This window comes from Oncorhynchus mykiss, unplaced genomic scaffold (assembly GCF_013265735.2).
Source record: "Oncorhynchus mykiss isolate Arlee unplaced genomic scaffold, USDA_OmykA_1.1 un_scaffold_87, whole genome shotgun sequence".
Taxonomy (NCBI): domain Eukaryota; kingdom Metazoa; phylum Chordata; class Actinopteri; order Salmoniformes; family Salmonidae; genus Oncorhynchus; species Oncorhynchus mykiss.
The window spans coordinates 1,077,792-1,104,053 of record NW_023493659.1 but is presented as its reverse complement, the minus strand read 5'-3'; the positions used below and the strand labels follow the sequence as shown (position 1 = coordinate 1,104,053).

The window sequence follows — 26,262 nt, the reverse complement described above, 5'->3', positions numbered from 1 at the left end:
TGCACTACTATAGACTAGAGCCCTGTTCCCTTCATAGTGCACTACTATAGACCAGAGCACTGTTCCCTGTCATAGTGCACTACTTTAGACCAGAGTCCTATGGAACCCTACTCCCTTCATAGTGCACTACTTTAGACCAGAGTCTTATGGAACCCTACTCCCTTCATAGTGCACTATTTTAGATCAGAGTCCTATGGAACCCTACTCCCTTCATAGTGCACTACTTTAGACCAGAGTCCTATGGAATTCTACTCCCTTCATAGTGCACTATTTTAGACCAGAGTCCTATGGAATCCTACTCCCTTCATAGTGCACTACTTTAGACCAGAGTCCTATGGAATCCTACTCCCTTCATAGTGCACTACTTTAGACCAGAGTCCTATGGAACCCTACTCCCTTCATAGTGCACTACTTTAGACCAGAGTCCTATGGAACCCTACTCCCTTCATAGTGCACTACTTTGGACCAGAGTCTTATGGAACCCTGTTCCCTTCATAGTGCACTACTTTAGACCAGATGTATTAGACAGCTTTGGGAGACTTTGGCCCAAAGTAATTGACTATAGTGTTGTAATAGTGCCCACTAGAGGGAATAGGTTGACGCCAGCCGCTCCTCATTCACTCAGCCTATTGAGTCCACTGATCCCACTCACACAGAACTACCTTACGCCTTGGTCTCATTCTCCCCTCTCTCTCCAGATAAAATCCTGTGACTAGTGATGTCCGTCCGCCCGACATCCTGCCCGCTCAACTCTTCCTCCCTTCTCCACACCATCTCTGGAGACCTCCCCTTCCTCACTTCACTCATCAACTAATCCCTGACCACTGACTTCAAGATGGCCCGAGTCGCTCCTCTCCTCAAGAAACTAACACTCGACCCATATACTGTATACTGTTATATTAATTTATAGATGATACTGTATATATCCCCATGTTAACATGCTATATATACTGTTATATTCATGTATCGATGATATACACTCTCCGGCCAGTTTATTAGGTCCGCCGCCCATTTCACAAAACTGGGTTACAGACAGTGAGTTGTGTGGCTGTGTCTTGCTATATAAAGCAGGCATCGAGGCATTCAGTTACTGTTCAACTGAATGTTAGAATGGGCAAAACTATGTGCCAAGCGCACCAAATTCAGTATCCCAGAAAACAGTTTGTTGATGAGCGAGGTCCAAGAAGAATCTGTCTGTCTGTCTCTGTCTGTCTGCCTGAATTTTTGCCTGTCTGTCTGCATATCTGCCTGTCTGCCTGTCTATCTGTCTGTCCATCTATCTGCCTGCCTGCCCGTCCGTCTGTCCGTCTGTCTGTCTGTTCGTTTATCTGCCTGTCTGCATATCTTCCTCTCCATCTGTCCATCCATCTATCTGCCTATCTGTCTGCCTGTCTGTCTGCCTGCCTGTCTGTCTGTGGTCTGCTATAGAAACATGCAGTTAATACATAGAGGAAGCCATATATGATGAATGTCTACCTGCCTGCCCGCCTGCCTGTCCATCTATCTGCCTGCCTGCCTTTTAACATATATATTTTTTACCCCCTTTTTGTGGTATCCAATTGGTAGTTACAGTCTTGTCTCATCGCTGCAACTCCCATACGGACTCGGGAGAGGCGAAGGTCGAGAGCCGTGCGTCCTCCGAAACACAACCCAACCAAGCCGCACTGCTTCTTGACACAATGCCCACTTAACCCGGAAGCCAGCCACACCAATGTGTTGGAGGAAACAATGTACACCTGGCGACCATGCACTGCACCCAGGAGTCGCTAGTGCGCTATGGAACAAGGACATCCCTGCCGGCCAGCTGCAACAGAGCCTGGACTGGAACCCAGAATCTTTAGTGACACAGCTAGCACTGCGGTGCAGTGCCTTAGACCACAGTGCCACTCTGGAGGCCTGTCTGTGTGTCTGCGTGTCCGTCAGTCTCCGTGCCCGCCTTTCTACCTGTCTGCGTGTCCGGCTGTCTGCCTGTCTACCTGTCTGCGTGTCTGCCTGTCTGCCTGTCTACCTGTCCGCGTGTCTGCCTTCCTGTCGGTCTGTCTGCCTGTCTACCTGTCTGTGTGTCTGCCTGTCTGCCTGTCTACCTGTCTGCGTGTCTGCCTGTCTACCTGTCTAACTGTCTAACTGTCTACCTGTCTGCGTGTCCAGCTGTCTGCCTGTCTACCTGTCTACGTGTCTGCCTGTCTACCTGTCCGCCTGTCTGCCTGACTACCTGTCCGCGTGTCCGGCTGTCTACCTGTCTGCCTGTCTACCTGTCTGCGTGTCTGCCTGTCTGTCTGCGTGTCCGTCAGTATGCGTGTCTACCTGTCTGCGTGTCTACCTGCCTGCGTGTCTGCCTGTCTGCGTGTCTACCTGTCCGCGTGTCCAGCTGTCTGCCTGCCTGCCTGCCTGCGTGTCTGCCTGTCTGCCTGTCTGCCTGCCTACCTGTCTGCGTGTCTGCCTGTCTGCGTGTTCGGCTGTCTGCCTGCCTGCGTGTCTACCTGTCTGCCTGCCTGCGTGTCTGCCTGTCTGCGTGTCTACCTGTCTGCGTGTCTACCTGTCTGGGTGTTTGCCTGTCTGCGTGTCTGCCTGTCTGCGTGTCAGCCTGTCTGTGTTTCTACCTGTCTGCCTGTCTGCGTGTCTACCTGTCTGCCTGTCTGCGTGTCTACCTGTCTGCGTGTCTGCCTGTCTGTCTGCGTGTCCGTCAGTATGCGTGTCTACCTGTCTGCGTGTCTACCTGCCTGCGTGTCTGCCTGTCTGCGTGTCTACCTGTCCGCATGTCCAGCTGTCTGCCTGCCTGCCTGCCTGCGTGTCTGCCTGTCTGTCTGCCTGCCTACCTGTCTGCGTGTCTGCCTGTCTGCGTGTCCGGCTGTCTGCCTGTCTGCCTGCCTGCGTGTCTGCGTGTCTACCTGTCTGCCTGCCTGCGTGTCTGCCTGTCTGCGTGTCTACCTGTCTGCGTGTCTACCTGTCTGGGTGTTTGCCTGTCTGCGTGTCTGCCTGTCTGCGTGTCTGCCTGTCTGCGTGTCCGCCTGTCTGTGTTTCTACCTGTCTGCCTGTCTGCGTGTCTACCTGTCTGTGTGTCTGCCTGTCTGCGTGTCTGCCTGTCTGCGTGTCTGCCTGTCTGCGTGGCTACCTGTCTGCCTGTCTGCGTGTCTACCTGTCTGCGTGTCTACCTGTCTGCGTGTCTGCCTGTCTGCGTGTCTGTCTGTCTGCCTGTCTGCTTGTCTGCCTGTCTGCGTGTCTGTCTGTCTGCCCGTCTGCCTGTCTGCTCGTCTGCTTGTCTGCCTGTCTGTGTGTCTGCCTGTCTGCGTGTCTGCCTGTCTGTCTGTCTGTCTGTGTGTCTGTGTGTCTGCCTGTCTGTCTGCCTGTCTGTCTGTCTGCCTGTCTGCCTGTTTGCCTGTTTGCCTGTTTGCCTGTCTGTCTGTGTGTCTGCCTGTCTGTCTGTCTGTGTGTCTGTGTGTCTGCCTGTCTGTCTGTCTGTCTGTCTGTCTGCCTGTCTGCCTGTTTGCCTGTTTGCCTGTCTGTCTGTGTGTCTGCCTGTCTGCGTGTCTGCCTGTCTGTCTGTCTGTCTGTCTGTCTCTGGCCGGTTACTACATTGAGAAAGCCAAGCCGTATAGGATGAGTTCTAATCTAAGATCACTTCTACATGTTGGTTCCCTGGACACAGATGAAGCCTTTTCTTGGATTATGTCCAATGGACTTTATCTATTGAGAGAGCAGTCCAGGACTGGGCCTTATCCGAGTCGGGGAAACCAGACTCTTAAATGTAGGATTGGGGTTCATGGGCAAGGGGTCAGGGGTTAGAGGTCAAGGATTACAGGTCAAGATAAAGTAGTAAATTATGTTAATATAAAAAATGGGAATACCCACTGACATTCTCAGATATTAACACACACACACCTTCCCTCCCTACAAGTAGACAGACCAGTATATGACGTTGAAGAAGAGGAAACTGAAGGGGAACAGAGCACGTGCGTACAGGTCGATGCGTTTGGCTGCAGCGGGGATGACAGGTTTAGGGGGCGGGGCTTTCTTGTTGTTCTTGGCCTGTGATTTGCCGGTTGCCCCGGTAACCTCAATGGGCTTGCCATAGCAGTCAAAGTTAGAAAGCTCAAAGTCTCTGGGGAGAGATCCCACGATGCTGAAGTCATTAGAGCGGAGGTCTGACTTAGATGTACACACCTTCTTACAGCGGGTCTCCACCACCTACAGACACAGACAGACACACCAGTTAGTAATGTTAGGACAGCAGTAAAAGAGAGATGTGTAGGAAGTAAATGATCAGGAGAGAGAGAGTGATAGAGAGAGAGTTATAGAGAGAGCAATGTTGGGAACATCCTTTAAATTGTATTGTACGTTTCCTCCGTGAAAACAATGTTCTGAGCAAATATCAAATAGGCTTTTCACCAAATTACTGTAAACGACAGACCACGTATTCACCCTGCACACCCTAAATGACTAACAAACAAACCAAAACAAAGGCAAAGTCTTTTCATGCTTTGTTGATTTACAAAAAGATTTAAACTCAATTTGGCATCAGGGTCTGCTATACAAATTGATGGAAAGTGGTGTTGGGGTAAAAACACACGACATTATAAAACTCATGTACATAAACAAGTGTGTGGTTAAAATTGGCAAGAAACACACATTTCTTCCCACAGAGCCGTGGGGTGAGACAGGGATGCAGTTTAAGCCCCACCCTCTTCAACATATATATCAAAGAATTGGCGAGGGCGCTTGTCACGTTCTGACCTTTATTTCCTTTGTTTTGTCATTATTTAGTATGGTCAGGGCGTGAGTTGGGGTGGGCAGTCTATGTTTGTTTTTCTATGATTTGGGTATTTCTATGTTTCGGCTTAGTATGGTTCTCAATCAGAGGCAGGTGTCATTAGTTGTCTCTGATTGAGAATCATACTTAGGTAGCCTGGGTTTCACTGTGTGTTGGTGGGTGTTTGTTCCTGTCTCTGTGTTTGCACCAGATAGGACTGTTTTGGGTTTCGTTCATTCCACGGTTATTGTTTTTTGTATTCAGTTGTTCATGTGTCCATTTTCGTATTAAAAGAACCATGGACACTTACCACGCCGCATATTGGTCCTCTGATCCTTTTCGCCTCTCCTCTTCGGAAGAAGAGGAGGAAATCCCTTTCAGAAACACACCAACCAAGGACCAAGCGGCGTGGTAAAAGACAGCGACGACAGCAGCAGCAGCAGCAACAACAGCGGCCAGCATCACAGGACTCCTGTACATGGGAGGAGATACTGAACGGAGAGGGACCCTGGGCACAGGCTGGGGAATATCGCCGCCCCAAAGCAGAGCTGGAGGCAGCGAAAGCTGAGCGGCGGTGATATGAGGAGGCAGCACGGCAGTGCGACAGGTACGAGAGGCAGCCCCCAAAACATTTTTGGGGGGGCACACGAGGTGTGGAGCTAAGCCAGGAAGCAGACCTGAGCTCACTCCTCGTGCTTATTATAAGCAGCGCGTTACTGGTCAGGTACCGTGTTATGCAGTTAAGCGCACAGTGTCGTCAGTACGTGTCCATAGCCCGGTGCGCTATAGGGCAGCCCCCCGAGAGTGTCATGCGAGTGCGGGCATCGAGCCAGGACGTATGGTGCCTGCTCAACGGGTCTGGTCGCTGGTACGCAGTTTTGGTCCAGGGTATCCTGCGCCGGCTCTGCGTGCTGTGTCTCCGGGGCGCTGGGAGGGTGCAAATCAAATCAAATCAAATTTTATTTGTCACATACACATGGCAGTGCGTCCTCTGCCTGCGCTCCGCTCGTGCCGGGCAAATGTGGGAGTGGAGCATAAGGGAGAGGTGCGCGTAGTAAGCACTAGATCTCCCGTGCTTACCCACAGCCCGGTTCAACCTGTGCCTGCACACTGGAGGGTCCGGGCTAGAGTAGCCTGGGGAAGTGGTGCCAAGGCTGCGCACCAGAGCTCCAGTGCTCCTCCACAGCCCGGTCCTTCAGGTGCCTCCTCCTAACACCAAGCCTCCTGAAGGTCTCCCCAGCCTGGTGGTTCCTGTGGCAGCCCCACGCACCAGGCTGTCTCTCTGTCTCCTCCCTGCAGGTGGTCCCGCCTGTCCGGAGGCTCTGGCGCCAGAGCCCCTCAGCCCAGAGGCGCCATAGCCCCTCAGCCCAGAGGCGCCAGAGCTTCCGCCCCTCTATCCCGAGCTGCCCCTCTGTCCAGAGCTCCCGCCCCTCTTTCCAGAGCTCCCGCCCCTCTGTCCCGAGCTGCCCCTCTGTCCAGTGGGGTCATTGAGAAGGGTGGCCATGGTTAGAAAGCCACGGAGGTGGACAATAAGGCGGACTAAGACGATGGTGAAGTGGGGTCCGCGTCCTGCGCCAGAGCCGCCACCGCGGACAGACGCCCACCCAGACCCTCCTCTATAGGTTAAGGTTTTGCGGCCGGAGTCCGCACCTTTGAGGGGGGGGGGGGGGGGGGGGTGTACTGTCACATTCTGACCTTTATTTCCTTTGTTTTGTCATTATTTAGTATGGTCAGGGCGTGAGTTGGGGTGGGCAGTCTGTTTGTTTTTCTATGATTTGGGTATTTCTATGTTTCGGGCTAGTATGGTTCTCAATCAGAGGCAGGTGTCATTACAGCACTAGAACAGTCTGCAGCACCCGGCCTCACCCTATTAGAATGAATCTGAAGTCAAATGTCTGCTGTTTGCTGATGATCTGGTGCTTCTGTCAACAACCAAGGAGCGCCTACAGCAGCACATAGATCTTCTGCACAGATTCTGACAGACCTGGTCCCTGACAGACCTGGGCCCTGTCAGACCTGGGCTCGGACAGTAAATCTCAGTAAGACACAAACAATGGTTTTCCAAAAAAGGTCCAGTCACCAGGACCACGAATACAAATTCCATCTAGACACCGTTGCCCTAGGGCACACAAAAAACTATACATACCTCGGCCTAAACATCAGTAAGACAAAAAGAATGGTGTTCCAGTTGCCAGGACCACAAATTTGATGTATTGTTGTTTCTACCTTCTTGCCCTTTGTGCTGCTGTCTGTGCCCAATAATGTTTGTACCATGTTTTGTGCTGCTACCATGTTGTGCTGCTGCCATGTTGTGATGCTACTATGTTGTTGTCTTATGTCTCTCTTTATGTAGTGTTGTGGTGTCTCCCTTGTCGGGATGTGTGTTTTGTCCTATTTTTGTTATATATATATTTTTTAAACCTAGCCCCCATCCACGCAGGAGGTCTTTTGGTCATTGTAAATAAGAATTTGTTCTTAACTGACTTGTGTAGTTAAATAAAGGTTAACAAAAAAAAATACAAATTCCATCTAAGTTCTGTTGCCCACGAGCACAAAACTATACATACCTCGACCTAAACATCAGCGTCACAAGTCATTTCCACAGACCTGTGAACGATCTGAGAGACAAGGCAAGAAGGGCTTTCTATGCCATCAAAAGAAACATACAATTTTACATACCAATTAGGATCTGGCAAAAAATATTTGAATACCGCGATACCGGTTTATCCCACTAGGGAACCTCATGTGATTTTAAACTGTTTAATGAAAGGGAACCCAATTCCCTTTAAAGTTAACTAAGTCATTGGCCCGGGACAGCCCCTTTCTGCTGTTACGAATATAACCCCCACCAGGAGCAATTCCCTTCAGACCAGCTTACCTCAATAACCGAGAGGGCTAAGGTTTCAGACCAGCTTACCTCGATAACCGAGAGGGCTAAGGTTTCAGACCAGCTTACCTCGATAACCAAGGGGGCTAAGGTTTCAGACCAGCTTACCTCGATAACCGAGGGGGCTAAGGTTTCAGACCAGCTTACCTCGATAACCGAGAGGGCTAAGGTTTCAGACCAGCTTACCTCGATAACCGAGGGGGCTAAGGTTTCAGACCAGCTTACCTCGATAACCGAGGGGGCTAAGGTTTCAGACCAGCTTACCTCGATAACCGAGAGGGCTAAGGTTTCAGACCAGCTTACCTCGATAACCGAGAGGGCTAAGGTTTGAGTAGATTGCTGAATTCTTAACCATACCAAGTGGTTAAAATCTGAGACTATCGATCTGACAGAATAAGAGCTACTCTTCGATACTAATTACTAGCCTGCAGCAAGAAATTATGTACCTGTGAATGCGAAGATCGACAACCGCCGAAACAACTATTCTGTATCAACATATCTTTCGCGCCCTTCTCTGTCCCTTTGTCTAACAAGCCGCCATGCCGGTTTAGGGCACATTTCCCTATCATTTCCTTGTATTCATATCTACTTGTTTGTTTGTGCATTTCTGTTATTATTTAGTTAGTTAATAAATTATTAAGACAATTGATGTATGGATGACTCATAGTGAAGACTGGATTTGTGCAGATAACCAACAATTTATGATGTTTGGAATGAGACTAATGTGAGGTAAAGAATAATTCATTAATTAGAAGACTAATTGATCAGATATTAAAATATCTGAAGAGTTATATTAGGAAAATTATAACTTTGTAATGTGAAGATTCTCCTTGGTGCCCCGACTTCCTAGTTAATTACATCTACCTGATTAGTTAATCACGTAATAATAAATTACAGAGAATTGATTTGATAAACTAAATAAGTCTTCAGTTTAATGACACGACATGTCCAATCGATTGAATTGACCACAGGTGGACTCCAATCAAGTTGTAGAAACATCTCAAGTGTATTTTCTGTTATTTAATCCATTTTAGAAAAACAAAATGTGGAAAAAGTCAAGGTCTGAATACTTTCTGAAGGCACTGTATTTCCCTGAGATTACACAGATACACAAAGAATTAGAAAACAAATGTAATTTATTAAACCCCCATATCTACTGGGTGAAATACCACAGTGTGACATCACAGCAGAAAGAGTTGTGACCTGCTGCCAAAAGGAAAGAGCAACCAGTGAAGATCTTTGTAAAGACCCGAATGGTGCAGTGGTCTAAGAGACTGCATTTCAGTGCAGTACCTGGTTGGAATCCAGGCTGCATCACATCGGTCGTGATTGGTTGATTGATCCTACAGGGCGGTGCCCAGTTGTCTGGCTGTCAATGTAAATATGGATATTTTCTTAACTGACTTGCTTGCCTAGTTAAATAAATGTTTATTGATTTTCCCTTTTGTATTTTAACTATGTTGTTACAACACTGTATATAGACATAATATAACATTTGAAATCTCTCTATTTTTTTTGAACTTTTGAGTGTAATATTTACTGTTAACTTTTTATTGTTTATTTCATGTTTGTTTTTCCATTTCACTTGTTTTGTCAACACACACGGTTATGAAGTCAGGGCTCTGAGCTGCCTAACAATACTCTACTGCAATTACAGTATACCCATCTCTAGATCCACACACACACACACACACACACACACACACACACACACACACACACACACGGTTATGAAGTCAGGGCTCTGAGCTGCCTAACAATACTCTACTGCAATTACAGTATACCCATCTCTAGATCCACACACACACACACACACACACACACACACACACACGGTAGAGTAGTCTTGCCTGCAGAGTGCTAACGTGATGAATGGGCGTTCCTCCGGTCCCATTGACAGTGTTAGTTTTAGAAGGAGTCTTCTTCCCCTCTTTCTCTCTCAGAGCCTTCTCTTTAGACGCCATCTTAGACTTCTCCTCCTCTATACGCCTAGGACTGTTTAACATGACCTGGGGGAGGGAGGGAGGGAGGGAGGGAGGGAGGGAGGGAGGGAGGGAGGGAGGGAGGGAGGGGGGAGGATAGAGGGATGGAGGGAGGATAGAGGGAGGGGTGGGGGGAGAGAGGAGAGGGAGGGGGAGGGGGAGGGGGAGGGAGGAGAGAGAGAGGGGGAGAGGGAGAGAGAGAGAGAGAGAGAGAGAGAGAGAGAGAGAGAGAGAGAGGGGGGGGGGAGAGGAGAGGGAGGAGGAGAGGAGAGAGAGGGAGAGAGGGAGAGAGGGAGAGAGAGAGGGGGAGAGAGAGAGAGAGAGAGAGAGAGAGAGAGAGAGAGAGAGAGAGAGAGAGAGAGGGAGAGGGAGGGAGAGAGAGCGAGAGAGAGAGAGAGAGAAAGAGAGAGAGAGAGAGGGAAGGAGGGAGGGGGGGGAGGGAGGGAGTCAAGAGCAAGCGAGTGACCGAGAGAGAGACAGAGAGTGAGAGAGAGAGAGACAGACAGACAGACAGACAGAGAAACAGGGAGAGTTTTTGTTATTTCATTGAATTTAATTGTGAACACTGTCTGTGTAAACACTGTCTGTGTGTCTGACCTGCACCACTGCGTACTCCACCACACACCATGTAATCACTGTCTGTGTGTCTGTGTGGCTTTGTGTCTGACCTGCACCACTGCATACTCCACCACACACCATGTAATCACTGTCTGTGTGTCTGACCTGCACCACTGCGTACTCCACCACACACCATGTAATCACTGTCTGTGTGTCTGTGTGGCTGTGTGTCTGACCTGCACCACTGCATACTCCACCACACACCATGTAAACACTGTCTGTGTGGCTGTGTGTCTGACCTGCACCACTGCGTACTCCACCAGTGAAGCGAAGCCGAACAGCAGACATGCGATGAGCCAGATGTCTATCGCCTTCACATAGGAGACTTTAGGAAGCGCTGATGCCAGAGACATGGACTCACTGGACAGGGACAGGACAGACAGGATACCTAGAGAGACAGACAGAGACATTAGAGACATTAGAGACAGACAGACAGACAGACAGACAGACAGACAGACAGACAGACAGACAGACAGACAGACTAAATACAGACTAAAGACGGACAGACAAAGACAGAGACAGAAAGACAGAGAGACAGCGACATTAGAGACAGACAGACAGATCTATTGATGTCATGGTATGATGATGTCATGATATCATATTGTGATGATGTCATGATCGTCTCCCAGACTGACCTGCTGACAGCTCTCTGGATGAATGGACGGATGGACAGATGGACGGATGGACAGGGACGGATGGATAGATGGATAGACTAGGCCTACAAATAGACATAGGGGGGAGGGACAACCAGATGAGAAGATAACCTGGTCCAGAACAAACCTCTTCCACGGTAGGGTTAAAGGTTACAGATCATTCCCAGAGGAACCCTGACATCAGGGTTGATCCAGAAGGGTTAAAGGTTACAGATCATACCCAGAGGAACCCTGACATCAGGGTTGATCCAGAAGGGTTAAAGGTTACAGATCATACCCAGAGGAACCCTGGCAGCGCTGGCATCAGGGTTGATCCAGAAGGACAGCCAGGAGAGAACCACGATGAGAAGGGTGGGGGCGTAGACTCCCATCATATAGAAGCCCACCTGTCTCCTTAATGTAAAGATCACCTCCACACAGGTGTAGTAACCTACACACACACACACACACACACACACACACACACACACACACACACACACACACACACACAGGGTTATGGATCTTCTTCATAAGAAGTCTACAGCTTTAAACAGTTTTTTTACAATCACTTTGGAAATAATTTCAGAACCTTGATGTAATTTTTCAAAACTATGGACACAAAACTCACAACCGATGATCAAAATGCAAATTTTTCAAAACTCTGGACACTTTTTCCAATTGCTTGGATACAATACACATAAAGCTATGATCATTTGCTCATTGAACTAAAATCACCTGTTCAAAATGACACAACTTAACATCAACGTATTACCATTTCAAAATGAAATTCACACATTACATCTGAAATGACTGTTTATTCATGTCATTACAATGATCTAACTATCAACTGATACGACTGCTCAACATGATAAGTAACTGTTACTCTTAGTTTTACAGTAAGCAAGGTGAGGGACACTGCAGTGATGTTTTACAGTAAGCCAGGTGAGGAACACTGCAGCAATGTTTTACAGTAAGCCAGGTGAGGAACACTGCAGAGATGTTTTACAGTAAGCCAGGTGAGGAACACTGCAGTGATGTTTTACAGTAAGCCAGGTGAGGAACACTGCAGTGATGTTTTACAGTAAGCCAGGTGAGGAACACTGCAGAGATGTTTTACAGTAAGCCAGGTGAGGAACACTGCAGAGATGTTTTACAGTAAGCCAGGTGAGGAACACTGCAGAGATGTTTTACAGTAAGCCAGGTGAGGAACACTGCAGAGATGTTTTACAGTAAGCCAGGTGAGGAACACTGCAGTGATGTTTTACAGTAAGCCAGGTGAGGAACACTGCAGTGATGTTTTACAGTAAGCCAGGTGAGGAACACTGCAGTGATGTTTTACAGTAAGCCAGGTGAGGAACACTGCAGTGATGTTTTACAGTAAGCCAGGTGAGGAACACTGCAGTTTACATTATTTAATGATTGAACGAACAACGACACAGTGAAACTATTGGTATCTTGTGTGTGGGTGATCTAAATTAATGTTCCTATGGTATTTCATGATAAATAAGTTATTTGAACCGATGATTCTTCAAGTTACCTGTGTGTGTGTGTGTGTGTGTGTGTGTGTGTGTGTGTGTGTGTGTGTGTGTGTGGTACCTGTTCCTTGATAGAATTTGGTGCAGTTTCCGTACTGTATCTCTTGCTGTTTAATGTCAAACTGAGGAAGAGCGATTTCATCCATCTGGACTGGGTCTGTCATCCACATGAAGACCAGATCACTGGTGGTGTAGCCAACTATAACAACATAGAATAATAATATAATATTATATATATACTATAACAACATACAATAATAATATAATGATATATATACACTATAACAACATACAATAATAATATAATGATATATATACACTATATATACACTATAACAACATACAATAATAATATAATAATATATATATACTATAACAACATACAATAATAATATAATGATATATATACACTATAACAACATACAATAATAATATAATGATATATATACACTATATATACACTATAACAACATACAATAATAATATAATAATATATATATACTATAACAACATACAATATTAATATAATAATATATATACACTATAACAACATAGAATAATAATATAATGATATATATACACTATATATACACTATAACAACATAGAATAATAATATAATAATATATATATACTATAACAACATAGAATAATAATATAATAATATATACTATAACAACATACAATATTAATATAATAATATATACACACTATATATACACTATAACAACATACAATATTAATATAATAATATATACACACTATATATACACTATAACAACATACAATATTAATATAATAATATATATATACTATAACAACATAGAATAATAATATAATAATATATATATACTATAACAACATACAATATTAATATAATAATATATACACACTATATATATACTATAACAACATACAATATTAATATAATAATATATACACACTATATATACACTATAACAACATACAATATTAATATAATAATATATACACACTATATATACACTATAACAACATACAATATTAATATAATAATATATATATACTATAACAACATAGAATAATAATATAATATTATATATATACTATAACAACATACAATATTAATATAATAATATATACACACTATATATATACTATAACAACATACAATATTAATATAATAATATATACACACTATATATACACTATAACAACATACAATATTAATATAATAATATATATATACTATAACAACATAGAATAATAATATAATATTATATATATACACTATAACAACATAGAATAATAATATAATGATATATATACACTATAACAACATACAATAATAATATAATGAAATATATATACTATAACAACATACAATAATAATATAATGATATATATACACTATATATACACTATAACAACATACAATATTAATATAATAATATATATATACTATAACAACATAGAATAATAATATAATGATATATATATACTACAACAACATACAATATTAATATAATAATATATATACACTATAACAACATACAATATTAATATAATATAATATATATACTATAACAACATACAATAATAATATAATGATATATATATACTACAACAACATACAATATTAATATAATAATATATATATACTATAACAACATACAATAATAATATAATAATATATATATATATACTATAACAACATACAATATTAATATAATTATATATATATATATATACACTATAACAACATACAATAATAATATAATAATATATTATATACACTATAACAACATACAATAATAATATAATATATATATACACTATAACAACATACAATAATAATATAATAATATATATATACTATAACAACATACAATATTAATATAATTATATATATATATATATACACTATAACAACATACAATAATAATATAATAATATATTATATACACTATAACAACATACAATAATAATATAATATATATATACACTATAACAACATACAATAATAATATAATATATATATATACTATAACAACATACAATAATAATATAATGATATATATACACTATATATACACTATAACAACATACAATAATAATATAATGATATATATACACTATAACAACATACAATAATAATATAATGATATATATACACTATAACAACATACAATAATAATATAATATTATATATATACTATAACAACATAGAATAATAATATAATATTATATATATACTATAACAACATACAATAATAATATAATGATATATATATACTATAACAACATAGAATATTAATATAATAATATATATATACTATAACAACATAGAATAATAATATAATGATATATATACACTATATATACACTATAACAACATACAATAATAATATAATGACATATATATACACTATAACAACATACAATATTAATATAATAATATATATACACTATAACAACATACAATATTAATATAATATATATATATACACTATAACAACATAGAATAATAATATAATGATATATATATATATATACACTATAACAACATACAATAATAATATAATATATATATACACTATAACAACATACAATAATAATATAATATATATATACACTATAACAACATACAATAATAATATAATGATATATATACACTATAACAACATACAATAATAATATAATAATATATATACACTATAACAACATACAATAATAATATAATGATATATATACACTATATATACACTATAACAACATACAATATTAATATAATAATATATATATACTATAACAACATAGAATAATAATATAATGATATATATATACTATAACAACATACAATAATAATATAATAATATATATACACTATAACAACATAGAATAATAATATTATATATATATACACTATAACAACATACAATAATAATATAATATATATATATATATACTATAACAACATAGAATAATAATATAATAATATATACACTATATATACACTATAACAACATACAATAATAATATAATAATATATATATACTATAACAACATACAATATTAATATAATAATATATATATACTATAACAACATACAATAATAATATAATGATATATATACACTATAACAACATACAATAATAATATAATAATATATATATACTATAACAACATACAATAATAATATAATAATAATATATACACTATAACAACATACAATATTAATATAATAATATATATATACTATAACAACATACAATATTAATATAATAATATATATACTATAACAACATACAATAATAATATAATGATATATATATACTATATATACTATAACAACATACAATAATAATATAATAATATATATATACTATAACAACATACAATAATAATATAATGAAATATATATACTATAACAACATACAATAATAATATAATGATATATATACACTATAACAACATACAATAATAATATAATAATATATATATACTATAACAACATACAATAATAATATAATGATATATATATACTATAACAACATACAATAATAATATATATATATATATATAGTATATATATATATACTATAACATACAGGACTTCCATTGGTTGGGCACTGATCTTAGGTGATCTTAGGTGATTAGGCCCTGGCTCGCTGTCGGCGTTCCAATTAATCCCAAAGGTGTTCGATGGGGTTGAGGTCAGGGGTCTGTGCAGGCCAGTCAAGTTCTTCCACACTGATCTTGACAAACCATTTCTCATCTTATCAATCAACATAGACAGGGCTCTAACTCCTGTAGCTCCCCAATGAGATAAGGCACAGGCCAGGCAGCAGGCTGTTAGCCAGCCTGCCAGCATAGTGGAGTCTGCCACTAGCACAGTCAATGTAGTCAGCTCAACTACCCCCATTGAGACTGTGTCTGTGCCTCGATCCAGGTTGGGCAAAACTAAACATGACGGTGTTCGCTTAAGCAATCTCACTGGAATAAAGACCTCCTCTATTCCTGCCATTATTGAAAGAGATTGTGATAGCTCACATATCAAAGTAGGGCTACTTAATGTTAGATCCCTCACTTCCAAGGCAGTTGTAGTCAGCATTTCACTGTAAGGTGAAATTTGATTTGATTTGAATAACTGATCATAACCTTGATGTGATTGGCCTGACTGAAACATGGCTCCAGCCTGATGAATTTCCTGGTTACACTAGAGACCATATCCGTTGCGCATCATGCAAAGGTGGAGGTGTTGCTAACATTTACAACAACAAATGTAAATTTACAATAAAAAAATACTGAGTTTTCATCTTTTGAGGTTCTAGTCATGAAATCTAAGCAGCCTACTAAATCACTTTTTATAGCTATTGTTTACCGGTGCCACATCTACTCCCACTCTGGCGCTCAACATTGCTGGTTTATTAACCAACAGTCCTGGCAACCCATCATTACGCACACCTGGCAACCCTCATTACACACACCTGGCAACCCTCATTACGCACACCTGGCAACCCTCATTACACACACCTGGCAACCCATCATTACGCACACCTGGCAACCCTCATTACACACACCTGGCAACCCTCATTACACACAGCTGCGCCCCATCATTTCACCTGGACTTCATCACTACTCTGATTACTTCCCCACTGCATCTACACCTGCATTGCTTACTGTTTGGGGTTTTAGGCTGGGTTTCTGTACAGCACTTTGAGATGTCAGCTGATGTAAGAAGGGCTTTATAAATACATTTTATTTGATTCATCTTTAGCATTACTCATCATGCAGTATTGGCTTTGTTATCATGTCCAGACGCTGCTCTTGTTTTGTATTCTCTTCATGTTTGTTATTATTAAACTCACCAACGGGCGTTGGAGTGGGTTACGGCCATCTGGAAGAGAGGAGAGGAGGATCTGGTTTCCTATGAGAGGTTCATGGTTCTGTTCAGGGGGGTCTTTGATCATCCACCAGAGGGCAGAGAGAGGTGATCGCCTACTCCAACTACGGCAGGATGGCCAGACTGCTGCTGATTCCGCCCTCACCTTCATGACAGTGGCAGCCTCCAGTGGATGGAATGAGCCGGCGCTCCGCACCTTATTCAGAAAAGGACTGCGCAAAGAGGGTCCAGACGGAGTTGGCATGCCGAGAGGACACCCTCTCCTTGGATGCACTCATCTCAGGCAGACAACCTTCTTCAGGAGGCCAACTCCATCGCCTCTCTCTCTCCTTTGTTGACTGTTCTGAGTCAGAGCCTGAACCTAAGGAGGTAGGGGCCACAAAGTGGTCAGGAGGGACACCAGCTTCAACTGTGTCCGGTACGTTCCAATCCGGGGTCCATGAGAGCAGAGGGACGGCCCCATGATCAACCATCTCCTGGGTCAGGTGTGAGTATTCCGTCATCATCACTTTCCGCCAAACCCTTTTTAGTATAGCTTTCACTAGCTGGCTGTCCCTCGTGTTGTTTCTACAGCTCTAGTGGTCTCCGGTGCAGTGGGGAATTGTATTGACCAGGCCCTTGACTCCTCCCTGAACTTCACCTCATACCTGCTCTCCTCTCCGTTTCTGGTTCAAGCGCTGGATAATTGACCACTGGGATCGGGGACAATCACACACATCACAGCACAACTCACCCTCACCGTGGAGCACCAGAAAACCCTTCCTCATCATCAGTGTACCTGTACACAAGATCATCCTCTGCCTCCCGTGGCTCCAACGCCATAACCCCACCATCTCCTGGTCGAAGATGACAATCACGGACTGGGCACCTGAATGCCGGAGGACCTGCTTTCCCTTCCCTGTAGTTCCACGTTGGTTGAGAGTCCTGTGAAAGTCCTGTGAGAGTCCTGTGAGAGTCCTGTGAGTCCTGTGGGAGTCCTGTGAGAGTCCTGTGGGAGTCCTGTGGGAGTCCTGTGGGAGTCCCGTGAGAGTCCCGTGAGAGTCCCGTGAGAGTCCCTGTGGCCCTTCAGTCCAACATCCCGGCGGGAGATTTTCTCTGTGTCACCTGTCTCCCTCCTCATCACCCCTGGGACTGTCACCTGTCTCCCTCCTGTGCCATCGACCTGCTTGCAGGCTCTACGCCTCCGTGCAGCCACAACTACCCCTCTCTCTGTGGCTGAAACCAAGGCATTCCAACAGGGTGCCTTGTGGATGTACTTCTCCACTCCTCCATTTTAAGCAGACCAACTATAGTGCCTGTGCCCAAGAACACTAAGGTAACCTGCCTAAATGATTACCAACCGTAGCACTCACATCTGTAGCTATGAAGTGCTTTGAAAGGCTGGTCATGGCTCACATCAACACCATTATCCCAGAAACCCTAGACCCACTCCAATTTGAATACCGCCCCAACAGATCCACAGATGATGTTCTCTATTGCACTCCACACTGCCTTTTTCCACCTGGATTAAAGGAACACCTATGTGAGAATGCTATTCATTGAATACAGCTCAGCGTTCAACCACATATTGCCCTTAAAGCTCATCAATAAGCTAAGGACCTCGGGACTAAACACCGTCCTCTGCAACTGGATCCTGGACTTCCTGACGGGGCGCCCCCAGGTGGTAGGGGTAGGTAACACATCCGCCACGCGGATCCTCAACACAGGGCCCCTCAGGGGTGCATGCTCATGTACTCCCTGTTCACTTATGACTGCACGGCCAGGCCCGACTCCAACACCATCATTAAGTTTACAGATGACACAGCAGTGGTAGGCCTGATCACAGACAACGATGAGACAGCCTATAGGGAGGAGGTCAGAGACCTGGTCATGTGCTGCCAGGACAACAACCTCTCCCTGAATGTGATCAAGACAAAGGAGACAATTGTGGACTACAGGATAAAGAGGACTGAGCACGCCCCCATTCTCATCGATGGGGCTGTAGTGGAGCAGGTTGAGCGCTTCAAGTTCCTTGGTGTCCACATCACCAACAAACTAACATGGTCCAAGCACACCGAGACAGTCGTGAAGAGGGCACGACAAAACATAATCCCCCTCAGGAGACTGAAAAGATTTGGCATGGGTCCTCAGATCCTCAAAAGGTTCTACAGCTGCACCATCGAGAGCATCCTGACTAGTTGCATCACTGCCTGGTGTGGCAACTGTTCGGCCTCCGACCGCAAGGCACTATAGAGGGCCCAGTACATCACTGGGGCCAAGCTCCCTGCCATCCAGGACCTCTATACCAGGCGGTGTCAGAGGAAGGCCCTAAGAATTGTCAAAAACTCCAGCCACCCTGGTCATAGACTGTTCTCTCTGCTACTGCACAGCAAGCGGTACCGGAGTGCCAAGTCTAGGTCCAAGAGGCTTCTAAACAGCTTCTGCCCCCAAGCCATAAGATTCCTGAAGACATAATCAAATGGCTACCCAGACTATTTACATTGCCCCCCCTTTTACACCACTGCTACTCTCTGTTGTTATCTATGCATAGTCAACTTAATAAATCTACCCACATGTACATATTACCTCAACTAACCGTACATTGACTCTGTACCGGTACCCCCCTGTATATAGTCTTGAAATTGTTATTATACTGCTGCTCTTTAATTACGTGTTACTTTTATTTCAGATTCTTATCCGTGGTTTTTAAACTGCATAGTTGGTTAGGGGCTCGTAAGTGAGAATTTCCCTGTAAGGTTTACACCTATTGTATTCGGCGCATGTGCACCCATTATTCCGTTCTCTCAAATCATGGGCCCCGTGTTCTGGGATGTAGAAGGGGACATTCGCCAGGCCCTGGAGAGGGAACCCGCACCTGCTACCTGTCTCCCTGAGAGCACCTACGTTCCCATGGGGATAAAGGATTGGCTACTGACCTGGGCACAGCTGTCGTCACTGGACAGACATCCAGGTATGATTCAATCCATCTCTGCAAAGTAATGGTAGCCCATCTTGGCACAGGATGTCACTCGCTAAGTCAACTCCTGTTCCGTATGTACCCAAACCAAATCTCCCAGCACGCTCCAGCAGGTAAACTCCTTTCCCTTCCCATACCTCAGTATCCCTGGTCTCATCTGTCCATTGATTTTTACACTGATCTCCCCTCTGATTTCACCACCATTTTGGTGGTTGTGGACAGATTCTCTAAATCCTGCTGTTTTATCCCAGCTCTGGTCTCCCTACCGCTCTTCATGTTGCTGAGGCACTGTTCCAGCAGGTCTTCCGGCACTAAGGCCTTCCAGAGGACCATCTCCCCCCGTCATGGGTATGGGAAGCCTTCATGGAGAAGCTGGCCAGCCTCACTTCCGGGTTCCGGCCTCAGTCTAACGGGCAGGTGGAAAGGATGAACCAGGAGCTGGGGAAGTTCCTGAGGAATCACTGACAGGACCTGCAGGGGGAGTGGGCCCGATTCCTTCCCTGGCTGGGGTACGCCCAGAATTCTTTGCGTCACTCTTCCACCAGGCTGACTCTGTAATGTGTTATCAGCCAGCCCTGGCCCCATGGACACGGAGCCAGATCAAATCTCTTGCGGTGAACGAGTGGTTCAGGCACTCGTTCATTACTCTGGACCCTGATCTCTCCTTTGACGTACATATCAAGAATATTTCAAGTTTTTCCATCTTTGTAACATTGCAAAAGTCAGACTTTTTGTCCAATAATGATGCATAAAAATTAATCATTGCTTTTGTTACTTCTAGGTTACTGCAATGCTCTACTCCCCGGCCACCTGGATAAAGCATTAAATAAACTTCAGTTAGTGCTAAATACGGCTGCTTGAATCTTGACAAGATCATATTACTCCAGTGCTAGCCTCTACACTGACTTCCTGTTAAGGGCTGATTTCAAGGTTTTACTGCTAACCTACAAAGCATTACATGGGCTTGCTCCTACCTATCTTTCTGATTTGGTCCTGCTGTACATACATACACGTACGCTACCAGCTGGAGGCAGGGCTTTCACCTATAGAGCTCCATTTCTATGGAATGGTCTGCCGATCCACGGTCTCAACCGTTAAGTCTTTACTGAAGACTCATCTATTCAGTAGGTCATATGAGTGCAGTCTGGGCCAGGGGTGCGAAGGTGAACAGCAATGCACTGGAAGGACGAACTGCCCTTGCTGTGTCTGCCTGGTCGGCTCCCCTCTCTCCACTGGGATTCTCTGCCTCTGACCCTATTACGGGGGCTGAGTCACTGGCTTACTAGCGCTCTTCCATGCCGTCCCTAGGAGGGGTGCGTCACATTGTGTCAGGCTTTGATGTGCTCGACTTGAGTGGGTTGAGTCACTGATGTGATCTTCCTGTCCGGTCTTTCCCCCCCTCGGGCTCATGTGGTGGAGGAGATCTTTGTGGGATATTCTCAGCCTTAGTAGTATGTTGGTGATTTGTTGGTAAAGTGGGTGGGGGTATAAACTGCCTGGTTTGCCCTGTCCGGGGTTTATTGTCGGACGGGGCCACAGTGTCGTCGTTCCCCGTCTAAGCCTCCAGAATCTATGCTGCAATAGTCTATGTGCTTGGATGCTAGGGTCTGTGGGACACTGTCTTATCTGGTGTTCTGTGTGAATTTAAGTTTGCTCCCTCTAATTCTCTCTATGCCTCTTCCCGACCCAGAGGACCTGAGTGCTAGGACCATGCCTCAGGAACACCTGGCCTGATGAGTCCTGACTGTCTTCAGTCCACCTGGTTGTGCTGCTGCTTCAGTTTCAACTGTTCTGACCTGTTTACCGGACGAGCTGGTCTTCCGCCCACTGAGGTAGTCAGGAACTAATACACACAGTCAGTCAGGCGGCTAGGCAAAGGCTAGCTTTTTCAAACAGAAATTTGCATCCTGTAGCTCTAACTCCAAAACGATTAGGGACACTGTAAAGTCCATGGAGAACAAAAGCACCTCCTCCCAGCTGCCCACTGCACTGAGGCTAGGCGACACGTTCACCACCGATAAATCCGATAAATCCATGATAATCGAACATTTCAATAAGCATTTCTCTATGGCTAGCCATGCTTTCCACCCAAGGTACTAAACAATATCATAACCACCATCGATAAAAGACAGTACTGTGTAGCCGTCTTCATCGACCTGACCAAGGCTTTCGACTCTGTCAATCATCGTATTCTTATCGGCAGACTCAATAGCCTTGGCTTCTCAAATGACTTCCTCGCCTGGTTCACCTACTACTTTGCAGACAGAGTTCAGTGTCAAATCAGAGGGCCTGTTGTCCAGACCTATCTATGGGGGTACCACGGGGTTCAATTATCGGGCCGACTCTTTTCTCTGTATATATCAACGATGTCGCTCTTGCTGCGGGTGATTCCCTGATCCACCTCTACGCAGATGACACAATTCTGTATACATCTGGCCTTTCTTTGGACACTGTGTTAACTAACCTTCAAACGAGCTTTAATGCCATACAACACTCCTTCCGTGGCCTCCAAGTGCTCTTAAATGCTAGTAAAACCAAATGAATGCTTTTCAACCATTCGCTGCCCTCACCCACCCGCCCGACTAGCATCACTACTCTAGACAGTTCTGACCTAGAATACGTGGACAACTACAAATACCTAGGTGTCTGGCTAGACTGTAAACTCTCCTTCCAGACTCATATCAAACATCTCCAATCCAAAATCAAATCTAGAAACTGCTTTCTATTTCGCTACAAAGCCTCCTTCACTCATGCCAAACTTACCCTAGTAAAACTGACTATCCTACCGATCCTCGACTTCGGTGGTGTCATCTAAAAAATAGCTTCCAAAATTCTACTCAGCAAATTGGATGTTGTCTATCACAGTGCCATCCGTTTTGTTACCAAAGGGCCTTATACCACCCACCACTGTGACCTGTATGCTCTTGTCGGCTGGCGCTCGCTACATATTCGTCACCAGACCCACTGGCTCCAGGTCATCTATAAGTCTATGCTAGGTAAAGCTCCGCCTTAGCTCACTGGTCACGATAACAACACCCACCCGTAGCACGTGCTCCAGCAGGTATATCTCACTGGTCCTCCCCAAATCCATCACCTCCTTTGGCCGCCTTTCCTTCCAGTTCTCTGCTGCCAATGACTGGAACTAATTGCAAAAATCGCTGAAGCTGGAGACATATTTCCCTCACTAACTTTAAACATCAGCTATCTGAGCATCTAACTGATCGCTGCAGCTGTACATAGTCCATCTGTAAATAGCCCACCCAATCTACCTACCTCATCCCCATATTGTTTATATTTACTTTCTGCTCTTTTGCACACCAGTATTTCTACTTGCTCATCATCATCTGCTCATCTATAACTCCAGTGTTAATCTTCTAAATTGTAATTCCTTCGCTACTACGGCCTATTTATTGCCTTACCTCATGTCATTTGCAGACACTGTATATAGACTTTCTTTCTTCTATTGTGTTATTAACAGTACGCTTGTTGATTCCATTTATAACTCTGTTTCTGTCACAATGCTTTGCTTTATCTTGGCCAGGTCACAGTTGTAAATGAGAGCTTGTTCTCAACTAGCCTATCTGGTTAAATAAAGGTGGAAAAAAAATAACAAATACTGTCTCGACCTCTGAATGCTCGGCTATGAAAAGCCAACTGACATTTTCTCCTGATGTGCTGACCTGTTGCACCCTCTACAACCACTGTGATTATTCTTTAACCCTGCTGGTCACCTACGAATGTTTGAACATCTTAAAAAACACCCTAACCCACTCTTATAATATCCACGCAGTACAGAGAAGAGGACTGGCCACCCCACCCCAGAGCCTGCCTGGTTCCTCTCTACCCAGTACAGCCAGAAGAGGACTGGCAATCCCTCAGAGCCTGGTTCCTCTCTAAGTTTCTTCTTAGGTTCCTGCCTTTCTAGGGAGTTTTTCCTAGAACTCACCGTGCTTCAACATCTGCATTGATTGCTGTTTGGGTTTTTTATGCTGGGTTTCTGTATAGCACTTTGTGACATCTGCTGATGTAAAAAGGGCTTTATAAATAAATTTGATTGATGACTGTATGGACCTCGCTTTGTGCACGGGGGCATAATCATGCTGTAGCATTAAGATTTCCCTTCACCGGAAATAAGGGGCCTAGCTCGAACCATGAAAAACAGCCCCAGACCATTATTCCTCATCCACCAAACTTTACAGTTGGCAATATGCATTGGTGCAGATAGCATCCTCCTGGCATCTGCCAAACCGAGATTTGTCGGACTGCCAGATGGTAAAGCGGGATTCATCATTCCAGAGAACGTGTCATTCCGCTGCTCCAGAGTCTTTACACCCCTCCAGCCGATGCTTGTCATTGCGCATGTTGATCTTAGGCTTGTGTGCTGCTGCTCAGCAATGGAAACCCACTTCATGAACAGACAAACAGTTATTGTGCTGACATTGCTTCTTGAGGCAGCTTGGAACTCGGTTGTGAGTGTTGCAACTGAGGACAGATGATATTTAAGCCTTATGTGCTTCAGCACTCAGCGGTCCCATTCTATGAGCTTGTGTGGCCTACCACTTTGCGGCGGAGCCGTTGTTGCTCCTAGATGTACTTTTGTCAGCAACGCAATGTGGCTGAAATAGATGAATCCACTAATTTGAAATGTGGGGTATACTTTTGAATATATGGTGTACTGCCAATTTCTCCACAACACCATTGTAAGCGGGTTATGGTAGAGAAATTAGCATTCGATTCTCTGGCAACTGTTCTGGTGGACATTTCTGCAGTCAGCATGTCAAAGTTTTAAGTTCCTCGGCATACACATCATGGACTAACTGAAATGGTTCACCCACACAGACAGTGTGGTGAAGAAGGAGCAACAGCGCCAAATGTGTCTTGTCACATAAAACCCTCAAACCTTTACAGATGCACAATTGAGAGCCTCCTGTCATGCTGCATCACTTCCTGTTACGGCAACTGCACCACCCACAACCGTAAGGCTCTCCAGAGGGTGGTGCGGTCTGCACAACGCATCACTGGGGGCAAACAACCTGCCCTCCAGGACACCTACAGCACCCGATGTCACAGCAAGGCCAAAAAGATTATCAAGGACAACAACTACCCGAACCACTGCCTGTTCACCCCTGGCAGAGGGCAAAGGGCAACTACTTTGAAGAATCTCAAATATAAAACATATTTTTATTTGTTTAACGCTTTTTTGGTTACTACATGATTCTTCCATATGTGCTATTTCATAGTGTTGATGTCTTCACTAATATTCAACAATTTAGAAAATAGTAAAAAATATAGAAAAACCCTGGAATGAGTAGGTGTGTCCAAACTTTTGACTGGTACTGTAGATACACTGAGTGTACAAAACATAAGGAACACCTGCTCTTTCAACAACCATAGACTGACCAGAAGAATCCAGGTTAAAGCTATGATCCCTTATTGATGTCACCTGTTAAATCCACTTCAATCGGTGTAGATGAAGGAGAGGAGACGGGTTAAAGAAGGATTTATAAGCCTGGAGACAACTGAGACATGGATTGGATGGATAGCATTATTCAAACCTTGTCTCTCAGGACTGAGACTGGACCACCCAGGAACACTCAACACCTATTGGAAAGCCATTCTGGTGTGTCTTTGGCATAAGAATGTATATTAGTATTGTGGTGCAGCATTATATTATGGGTATGCTTGTCATCAGGGACTGGGTAGTTGGTCAACAGAAATATAAAAGGAGTCGAGGTAAAAAGTTAGAGGACAACCCACCGTAGTTTTCTGAAAACCGATTCCTGGGATAAAGTTACATTTTTCAGTGGGACAATTACACAAATGTTTATGCCAAATTAGGGATGTGGTGCTGACGAAAGACCAGGCCAATTCCAAATGCCTTGCAGACCATCCCCAATACAGATCTACTCGCCCATCGGCATGACAACAGTAGACCATCCCCAATACAGACCTACTCGCCCATCGGCATGACAACGGTAGACCATACACAATACAGATCTACTCGCCCATCGGCATGACA

At 43.5% G+C, this 26,262-nt stretch overlaps 1 protein-coding gene across 1 annotated transcript in view; it reads right to left on the bottom strand.

Moving 5' to 3' along the window:
* Positions 1-3,459: 3,459 nt before the first annotated feature.
* The window catches only part of LOC118947012 (glycine receptor subunit beta-like), a 46,514-nt gene continuing 23,711 nt past the window's right edge, over positions 3,460-26,262 (bottom strand). Inside the window, exons 7-11 of the mRNA XM_036972012.1 lie at positions 12,466-12,603; positions 11,165-11,317; positions 10,474-10,622; positions 9,485-9,643; positions 3,460-4,185 (exon numbers count right to left, since the gene is read on the bottom strand). Coding sequence (XP_036827907.1) covers positions 3,889-4,185; positions 9,485-9,643; positions 10,474-10,622; positions 11,165-11,317; positions 12,466-12,603 — 896 coding nt within the window. The 3' untranslated portion in view covers positions 3,460-3,888. The remainder of the gene's footprint in view (positions 4,186-9,484; positions 9,644-10,473; positions 10,623-11,164; positions 11,318-12,465; positions 12,604-26,262) is intronic.